The following is a 10,348-nucleotide window of genomic DNA, read 5'->3' as shown; positions in this document are numbered from 1 at the left end:
GAGGACACATCAGAGTTTGGAAATTTATTTTTGAGGCTGAGGTATAACTGCACTAGATAAAACAGAACGTTTACTTGGTTTTGATTAGCTGCTGTTCCAGCTCTGCATCAGTGTTTTGTCTGCCTGAGTCACAGTTCTGGAGTAGCACGTGGCTCTTTATCCCATTTAGTGGCTCCCTGTAACTTTCATACAATGTTGTGTGTATAAACATTTGTATGTCGGCTACTGTTCTGTCAGATGTTACAGTAGTATCATCAATGGGAAGGCAATTTTTTCATTTCACCACTAGAGAAAAGAACAATGGCAAAAAGAGTGAAGACTTCAAAAATGGTATTGAATTGAATGAAACAGTTGAATCCACTAAAATGTCAACAAATGTTAAAAACCACTCAAAACAACTAAAATGTAATTAAATGTCCACCACTTTGAATTGTAGCCATTAATGCTAAATCTAATTTATATACATTACACACAAAACTTTAAAACTTGAGCCGAGTTATCCTCATATTAAAGGTTAAACATGTTTTGTAGAAGCAGACACTTTTTTATTTAGGGGAAACGGCTTTCGCTCATAAAGGCTGCAGACCTCTGGACTCCGACTGAACAGTTTTATGCCCTCCATGTCTCAGCATATTTGTATGCTCATGCAAACCTGTGTAAACCTATGAAAATATGGACAATGTAATGGCACAATTCCAGAATTATGTATGAAGTGTCCTGGTCACTTAGACTTACAGTTACAATTCCAGCCTCATGTTGGCTTTTTCCCCAATGATCCCGCTGACGTCACAAATCAACTATCTGAAGTGAGCAATATGTTTATTTTGTAACCTCTGATGTTCTCTAATCTAGATCAGAAGACACACATAAAAATCTTGAGCTGGCAGCAAATACAAATGTCTCCTTATAAACTTTAATATCAATTCTGTATTTACAAATACATACATCATAACAATTCTGATATGAAACATTGGTATTTACAAAATAGCTCTTCAGGGGAAAAAGATGATTCTGTACAGTACAACCTGATAAGTTAGAAATTACATTAGTAGTAACTGTGCAGAAAGCTTCTAAATGACCAAGAATACAGTGAATTCAAGCTTTAAACTTAAATATGAAATTTCTTTTAAACGACCAGTTGGTTTGACCAACATTTGAACAAAGAGTTTGAGAAACACGTTTCAATAAACTTGTAAAAATCAAGATTACAAATGAAAACATGTCAAAGAACATTTTCAGATTAAAATTGTGTGAACTTGTAAACAAAGATCACCATTCATTGGGGGCTTCAACTGCAAATTCTGAACAAAAAAGAAAAAAAACAATTTCACGATGAAATAAATTCTTTGCTCCAGACCAGCAGCTCGTGATCTCAGTCGAGCTGCAGCCGGACGCGTCGTCACACGGCCGAGCTTCCGTCGTGGCCCAGGATGTGGCTGATGTTGTGGGCGGGACGATTTGGCTGCTTGCTGGAGTCGGCGGAGGACGTGTTGGACAGGGACAGTAGGGGAGACATTGGCATGGCCGAGCCGTCGGTGGGCATGCCGGTGGCGATCTCGGGGAACAAGGAGGTGAGGCTGAAGTTGGATATGTGAGGGGTGATTCCAGAAGAGTTGGCTATAGGCATAGGGGGCATGTCCGTGAGCAGGGGGAAGCTGGCCTGCCCGAAGCCCACGGGACGCGGCGGCGAGAGGATGGAGCCGAAGCGGTTGTTGAGCGGAGGGGCGCTGCCCTTCTCGGAGCTCGGGCTGGTAAACATTTGGTTCGGAAAGTATTGGAGGGTGACGTCGCTGGGGAGGCTGGGGTGAGCAGCTGGAGAGTAGGAGGGGTAGAAGGAGGGCAGAGTGTTCTGAGGCTCCACGGGGAGAAGGGACGGGGTGCGCGAGGTGTTGGGCTGGCTCACTGGGGGGATGAACGTAGAGTTTGCATTGATGGGAGGATTCATCCCTCCCTCGGGAATAAAAGGGAATCCAAAGTTCTGTGTGAGGTGCTGGTCAGGAACAAGGTTGTTGTCGCTCGGGACCTGAGCGCTCTCCGCCATGAAGCGCACGATGGTGCTGCGCCGGGCCTCCCCACCGGACTGTGGCCTGCTCAGCAGCACTCCTCCACCAGAGGCTAGAGGCAGGTGGCCGTCGGGCTCGAAGGGGTTGCTCGGCCTGAGAGTGCCTGATCGCGGCCGGTCGCCCGGTCTCAGTTTGGCAGGCTGAGAATCTCGGGCGATGTGACGCGAGTGCTGGCTGACAGCAGTGGGAGGTCTGGAGGCCGAGGAGCGGCCCGGCTCAGAGCTGCTGTGAGGGGTTGGAGGGTGGGGGAGACCAGCTCGCACACCTGGGCCTGTGTGCATATTACTACTGACCTGAGTAATGTGGCCCTTGTTGCCCTCTCCGAGCCGCATAGCGGGGGCTTTCTGTGTTTGGAGCACGCTGGGACTGGAGGCCTTGGCCTGGATGTCTCCTGAGGAGCTCCCAGGCACACAGCTGTACTCCATGCTGACAGGGGGACAGCACTGGACCGCTCGCTGGTGGTTGCTCTGCTCGGGAATGTGAGGCGAAAGGAGGCTTTGCATGAAACTCTGGTGGCACCCTTCCTGCTCCCGATTGAGCGCTGGTCCGACCTGAACTCCCTGTGAGCCAGGATGAGCTCCACTGTAGCTTCCTCGATTCCTGCCATCTGCTGGAGGGCCGGCGCTCATCCTGAAGCCACCCTGCTGCTGCCCCTGAGGGCCCCTCTGGGACGGAGCCACCGACTTGGGGTTCATGTCGCTCCCACGAGAAGCCTGAGCCTCAAAACCACTGAGCTGGTGCGCTCCACCTCCTCCAACCATAACCTTGAATGGGGGACACTCGGAGACTCGCTGAACATCCGTGGACCCCGGATGGTCTGAGGGCAGCCTGTTCTGTGGGTTGTGTGCGATGTTGGCTTTCCCCCGCGACGTGTCCAGGTAGCCACGGAGGTCCGGCTGCTCCTGAGAGGCGCTGCGACCAGGGGGAAGGTGGAGGCCCATCCGCTGCTGCTGTTCACCGCTGGTGGAACTTTTACCGATGAGCGCCTCTGCAGAGTAGCTGGACACACGGTGGCGCTCTTGGCGAGACGGGGCGCAGACCAGGTCAGAGGACCGCGACACGGCATTGCTGGGAGGAGAGATGAGCTGCTGCTCTAGAGTCCTGGAGCTCATCATCCTCTGCATAGCATTATGATCCTGACCAGGCTGGAACAGAAAAAAAACAAACCCAAACACATTGACATCAATGAAACCAGATACATATAAGGCTTCCTGTCGGACAACTCTGCTCATTTTATGTATTCTTTGCACTTTTTCATCTATGTGTTTATTTTTCATTGGTCCTTAAAGGTTTTTATTGGGTTATTTGTACAGCATTTAACCACCTGTGGTTGTCATGAGGTGCTTTATAAATAAAGCTGGATTGGATCTTTATCACAAATACTGACATAAAAATAAAATCATGATATTACAATTACTGAGCCGCATTTTCCTCGACATCACTAACACACCTGAAGTTTCATTCCTCCAGCAACACTGTGGAAACTGCTAAGCCCCCAACAGAAATACTTCAGAGTAATTAGTAAAAAATAGATGCCAAAACACAATAAACTGTTTGTGGATTTCGACAGTCACATCATTCTAAAAGAATAATTAACAGCCCAGAGACCCAGTATAGAGAGAGAAATGTCAATTATGCTCAATATTGGTTAATTTGTTTAATTAAATATTCAGACTTTAATTTTCCAATAAGAAATGCCCCAAAGACAAAAATCAAGCCAGATGTTGCAATTACCTTTGAGTTGAATCAAATCAACTATCTTACAATAACTGATTTGAATAGCTTGCTCATAAGATTTGCAATGTGGAAAAAGCCATTTCATGCGTATATTAATTTATATAATGTGATTGCAATGTTAAACCTGAAGGTTTGGATCAGTTTTTGAGCCACTGAAAACTTGATGTTGACTTGAGCGATTTTATTATTCTGAAAAACAAACAGGGCTACAGACCTTGAGGTGGTCCTGCTGGCCCAGGTGGCTGCTGTGGTGGCCCCTGGATCCTGCAGTCTGGGCTTCACAGCTCTTCTCCTGGTGTCTAAAGTGCTGCTGCTGGATCTGCTGCTGCAGATGCTGTTGGTGTCTGGAGTGGGAGTTTTGTTGCTGCTGCTGCTGCAGCTGCTGCTGCTGCTGCTGCTGTTGTTGCTGTTGTTGTTGTTGTTGTTGTTGATGATGTTGCTGCGTCTGGGGAGGCTGTTGATGCCCCTGTTGTTGGTGCTGTTGTGGATGAGACTGTTGGTGCGTGGCTTGTTGATGTTGTGATTGTTGATGCGACTGTTGCGGATGCTGCTGGGACTGCTGCTGGGTGTGTTGTTGATGTTGGGTCTGTTGTTGATGCGAGTGCTGCTGCTGCTGAACTCCAGACTTTTCCAAGTGATGTTGCTTTTGCTGCAGGCCAGCAGGTGAGCCAGTTTGAGCGCCTCTGACAAGTCCCCGCTTCTTCTGGACATGCTGTTCTTGGTGCTGTTGCTGCAGCGCCCTCTGGTGTAGCGAGTGGCGCTGCGCAGGGTCTGGCTGTGACAAATGGTGCTGAAGATGATAGAGGTGGTGTCTCTGTTGCTCCTGCTGCTGCTGTTTCATGTAAATGTTTCCTCCCAGGTGCTGACCAGGTTGGGTTACCGTATGCTGCGGGTGACCTTGGGGCAAATGAAGCACCCCTGGCTGGTTCTGCTCAGCCGGTCCTTGAGGAGGACAATGGACTTCTGTGGGCCGAACAACCGGGCTCATGAAAGAGTTTGTGGAGAAGAGAGGACCTCCACTTTCTGAATTAATCCTTGTCATGACTGCTGAGGAGGTGGATGGCAGTTGTCCCATCATCATCTGACTGTGGTCTGGTGCTTTGATATCCATGTGGCTAACTGTATTAACTGATGGAGGGCATGGCTTGGGACGTTTTCCAGAGTTCAACATCACTTCTTCCTGCGCCTGCCGCTTCGAAATGATCTTGACTTGCCGCTCGCCTATGCCAACTCCAGCCTGAGCCCTCATCAATGCAGTCTTTAATGGGGTGTACTCATTTTGTTGGGCTGCACCTGGACAGGGTGAGAGGGCATTGTTTGAGGGCTGGGATATGTGAGCTGCGGTCCCCACAGGAGATGGGACTGAACCCTGCTGACCAGTGAGACTCGGGGAGCCTGGATAGGGCTGGTGACTGGAGCTAGGCCTAATCAGGTTGTTAACACTTAAGCTGGCCACTGTCCCACTCTGAGAAGTGCTCTGAGACTGGGCCTGCGGGGGTTGCTGGGACTGGGAGTATGAAATGTTTTGATGTCTGCTTCCATTAGACCGGCTGACAGATCCCTCGTTGACCTGTCCTCTGACAGACACCTCAACAGCAGGCTTCATTGTTGATGGGTCCATTAACTTAGGAACTTTAGCCTGTTGCCCAGTTGAGACTCTTTCTTTACTGGTAGACACAGGTGGTGTCTTCGGGGGCTCCCATGTGGTTGTACTAGGGTTAGATGAAGCAGAGCTCTCCCCTGAGCAAACTCCACCCCTTCTCCCGGGGCTGTCCTGTTCCAACATGGCCAAGGCTAGCATTTCTGCCTGTTCAGAAGTGAATGTAAATGTTCCAAAAGAGCCAGTTGAAGCACCAATATTGTGGCCCTGGGGAAGCATGGATGCCACAGAGAATCCTCTGCCACCTCCAGGCCCAGTAGACATGGGAGAATCAGTTTGTCTGTTTGAAGTCACTGGGTGCTCCATTGTTTGATCGTCCAGGTTGGTGTACACCTGTTGAGCTTGGGCAAAGTCCTTTCTTGAGGGAGCCTCAATTAAGCCATTTTTCTCAGCTGCAGTTGAATGCCTCTCCTCGTGGGTCACCCTCTCTGTTCTCGAACCATGAGCTGATTTGACATCAGTGGAATGACATGAGGAGGGGTTGGACATGTTTGAATCGGTCTGCTGCGTAGCAGCTCTAGGAGTGGTTGCTCTTTTCCTGAACTCTGAATTTGTTGTGGGGGCTGAAACAGAGCTGTGGGAGTTGGAAAACACTGGTGCAGGTGATGACTGTACTATAGTCGTGGATGCAGATGGTAAAGTAGTGGGCTGAGACTCCACTTTGTTACAAGGCAGCGTGGCTTGAGTGCTAGACCTTTGGGGAAGACATTGTGACGTTGGCTGGGTGGCTTGATTCAGAGGTACTGATACAGTCACTATGCTGCTGCTGGAACATACTGGAGTCATACATGCAGCAGAAACAGCGGCAGAACTATATTGAGGCTCAGTGGCAACAGATTTGTTCGGTCTACAAACATAAGCGGTGGAAGCAGACTTAGTTTGTGTTAAAGTAGCTTGGGTTGATGATGTACTGATGATTTGCTGTTTAACTTCTGGAACTGTGGGTAAGGTTGCCGTTGGGTTGTTACCAGAACCTATCAATGCTTTTCCTGGAGAGGATGAGGCTACACTAACTGATGACTTGACACTGACAGTTGTAACTGCAGTTGTGATACTGCGATTGTTACTATCAATTAATATTGAGTCAGTCTGAGAGGGGTTTTTGTCCTGTGAATGACACTGGTGACTGACTGATTCACTAGATGAACTACAGATAATAATTTTCTGTATATTCTGTGCTGTAGTAACATTGCCGGTAGTTTCTCTGCTTTCTGTATTTGTGACAGCTGTAGTACAGGTGGGTTGAATGTCAGTGACTTTGACAGCGGAGGACTGTGCACTCTGGGATGCTGTAACTTGAACAGTCTGGCTTTCTGCAGGCATCACTGGTTTAACTGAAACAGCGACTACAGGAGGTGTCTGAGCGAGCTCCTTCTTCTTCACAGGTTTAGTCCTTTTGACAGCTGGTCTCTTTGCATTCAAAGTTGTGCGAACTTTCTTTCCCGAAGGCTTTGAGGCATTAATGACCACCCCAGAGGTGACTTGGTTTGCACAGGGGACCTGGAGCTGACGGGCTGGCAGAGCAAGCGTGGCTCCAGGGATCGTTGTCGGTGTCTGAGGCTGCTTCTGCTGCACGACTGACAATGAAGCAGATGGGGTCTGACCACTGTTCTGGCTAGAAATGGTAAGAGGGATGCCCTGAGAGATGCTCTGATTAAGACTGCTGAGTGCACCTAAACTGTTGAGGGCCACATTAGTCGTTGGCTCTTCAGTGGTGGTAGGTTGGACCAGCTGGAGTGTACTCTGACCACTCTGGGAGATGACTTTATCAGAAGTCTTCACAGGCTGCAGGGCAAACACCTGCCCATTTACAGTGATCGTCTGTGGGGTTGTTGGAACTGGTGGTACAGAGGATGCCTGGGTGGCCTGCAGCGGATGGTTCACTTGAGGCTGAACAGGACGAGGGAGAATGTGAACCAGCTGTTTGCCGCCGACACTCTGTAATGAAGTGGCAGACACCGAACTACTGGTTGTGGGTACTTGAGTGGACACAGCAGGTACTGCAGTGGGCACAGGAGCAGGCATCATGCCAACTTGAGGATTTTGAGGGGCAGATGCAGGCTGATTGGGAGCTTGGATGATTACAATATGCTGACATGGAGTCTGATTGGTTATCTCCTCCCTTACAACTGGCTGGGTGGAACAGGCACTTGCCTGCTGCAGGATAACAACACTTGGATTGTTTGTGTTTTGTGGTGTTGTTACACCTGATGCTGTTGCTCCAGCTGGGTTGACCTGCAACACCTGCATGGTCTGTAGCAGGGGTAACACGGTAGCTTGCGGCTGAGGCACCAGGGCCTGCTGGGGAAGGGGCTGAGGCTGTGGGAGGAGGGCTGCTGGAGGATGTGGAATCAGTGATGCTGATTGAAGTACAGCAGGCTGAGGCTGTGACACAACAGTAGGGTGGGCCACCACAGCTGGCTGTGGCACAATGGCTGACTGAGGCAGAACAGCACACTGAGGTTGGGGGGCTAGAACTGGCTGAGGCTGTGCTTGGCTCAGGACTGCTGGCCGAAGCTGGGGTGGTCTTTGAAAGGTCTGCGTTTGAATGTGGCCCGTTATGGATGCCTGTTGTACAGGCACATGCGGCTGCATCTGTATTTGAACTGGATGGACTGATGACTTGGTGCCCACTGGACACACAGTTACCTGCTGGACAGCCTGGGGGGTGCTGTTGACCTCTGGAGTAGAGACACTCTGACAGACTGGCTGCACTGTATTTCCTGCCATCTGCAGTGTTGTCCAGGTAGTCTGTGTGCTGCCTGCCGCCCCCGCTCGTAGAAGGGCTTGACTGTTTGGGATTGCAGTGTAGCTTACAGTCCTAATGGCAGCACCTTGTGTGACCCAGGAGCAAACCTCTGAGGTCACTCCTCTGGTGACAGTCTGGGTATATGTGGGGTGAGTGGATACAGGCAGAGAAGGGCTTTCAGTGGGAAACTGCGAGGCTGACGTAGCTGCTATGGTGAGGGTCTGGGAAGGCGCAGCCGGCTGAGTTTGTTGTGGCAAGGCTTGGTTGGCCGCAGGGATCTGGAGAGTGATGTAAGACACAGAAGGTGGTAGAGAGGGAGCTGCAGTCGGTGTCTCAACCACACACTGTTCAATCACTGTCAGGCCTGGCGTAGACTGGGCGGGTGCGGCAGCTGACCCAGGTAGAAGTGCAGGAGTGGAGGAGGAGTTATTAACTTGCACTAGAGCTCCATTAACTCTCAATCTGGGCTCAGACGATGGCTGAAGAATTAATGTTTCAGAGGGCTGTTTTCCAGGACTGGTCTCTTTTGTTGCTGGACACATGACGTTGCCATTGGAATATACAATGATCCCCTTCGGTAGCTGGTGAGTAGGGGTTACTTTTGCCACTTTGGCACAGCGCTGCTTGCCCTTCCAGTGGATGGTCGGGTCCTCTAGGAGGTTAATGTCGTGGGCTTTGAGGAGCTCAATGTAGTGTGCACTCTCCCTTCTCAGTTCATCCAACTGACGTCTTAGGCGACGGATCTCTTCAGCTGCAGAAACACAATCGCACAGAAAAATGACACTGTGATACTTTTTAAAAGCACTCATCCTGAATATTTACAAAACAGTTTGAAGTATAGAGCAATAAACTTTACCTTGGACTTTATCTCCTCCTTCCAGAAGCATTGTGTCATTTTGTTTCTTCAGTTCAGTGATGTAACGAAAAGCCTGGTCCAGTATCATGTTCTTACTCTGTAACAGATGATAACATTTTGAAACTGAAAACTTTCATGTTCAGCCAACTTTTGCTAAGAGAGGTTTGAGTTTGACATAACACATTGAAGAAAGTTCTCCCTGAGCAAAACATGTAAGATCCTACCGACTCGCACCATGTTTAAATGGCTTTTTGTAGTCAAATTGCTATTTGAGGTAATAATGGACACATTCTCTTAAAAAAACAAACAAAAAAAAAGATGGGTAATGTTTCCACTTTTACTGGAATATTAGATGGAAGGCAGATCTGGATAAGCATTACACCCCTGCCTGTTTGAGCCAGTCTCTGGAGAAAAACCTACTGTCACAATGGTTGTGGGGTGGAATTCATTTCAAAGGAAATATTGATGTTGGAGCAAATATGTTCCACCCTTGAGAAGATATTTATCACATGTTCATTAACGTTTTGCAAGAAGACAAAATGGACATCAGTGAGAATATATTCGAATCAAATTTTTTTTTAGTCATTAGGGTCCAATACAAAAAAATATCAATTCAAGTAAATGCCAAAATAAAATAAAAAAAACAAAACAGGCCAAATCATGCAGAATCTTACCCGTGAAATCTCAGCATACTTTACTTCTTACCTGTTTAAGTGCCTGAGAACATGGCAGAAGATTCCCTATGCGATTGATACCAGCGTTGATCTTCTCTTTTCTGTGTCTCTCAACTAAAACAAAGAAAAGAAAAGAAAGGAAAAAGTTTAACTTAAAGCAAATTTGACCAAACAAATCTAACTCCGTAAGCTGCAAGATTTGCATGTGAAATCATAATTCACCTGCATTGTGAGATTCTTTGTTTTTCTTCTTTCTGTACGGACAAAGACATTAATTAAGGTAAGCTGATGTACTTAAGAGTTTCAGGACTTTAAAGGCAATGGAAGGCATCCCATTGCTTACTTGGGTTTTCGACCAGGTGTCTGAGTTTCAGTCATCTCTGGCATCCTGTCTCAACAGTTGCCTGTATGATGAAGGTACCAGTCAACACATTCAGCAGCTGGATCTTAAAACTCTCTTGTGCCCGCCCTGAAACGGAAACATAAGAGTTTTAAATAAATATAAAACACCGCAACAGCAACACGCAGGAGTCAGATAACTACAACTCCCTCGTGATCGTGCCATTATATCGTTTAGATCAGTTGAATTCTGTGATGTGTTGCACTCTG

The 10,348-nt window shown here is 48.2% G+C and overlaps 1 protein-coding gene across 1 annotated transcript; it reads right to left on the bottom strand.

Moving 5' to 3' along the window:
* Positions 1-892: 892 nt before the first annotated feature.
* usf3 (upstream transcription factor family member 3) lies at positions 893-10,126 on the bottom strand (the record flags this gene model as incomplete). The annotated part of the gene is made up of 6 exons (XM_080490010.1): positions 893-3,208; positions 4,015-8,960; positions 9,066-9,162; positions 9,771-9,853; positions 9,962-9,993; positions 10,083-10,126. The coding sequence occupies 6 exons, from the start codon at positions 10,124-10,126 to the stop codon at positions 1,400-1,402; spliced, it is 7,011 nt and encodes a 2,336-aa protein (XP_080346136.1). The 3' UTR covers positions 893-1,399.
* Positions 10,127-10,348: the final 222 nt, after the last annotated feature.

The sequence above is a fragment of the Lipophrys pholis genome (genome assembly GCF_963383615.2).
Source record: "Lipophrys pholis genome assembly, chromosome: 20".
In the NCBI taxonomy this organism is placed as follows: Eukaryota; Metazoa; Chordata; class Actinopteri; order Blenniiformes; family Blenniidae; genus Lipophrys; species Lipophrys pholis.
This window is presented reverse-complemented; position numbering and strand designations above follow the sequence as displayed.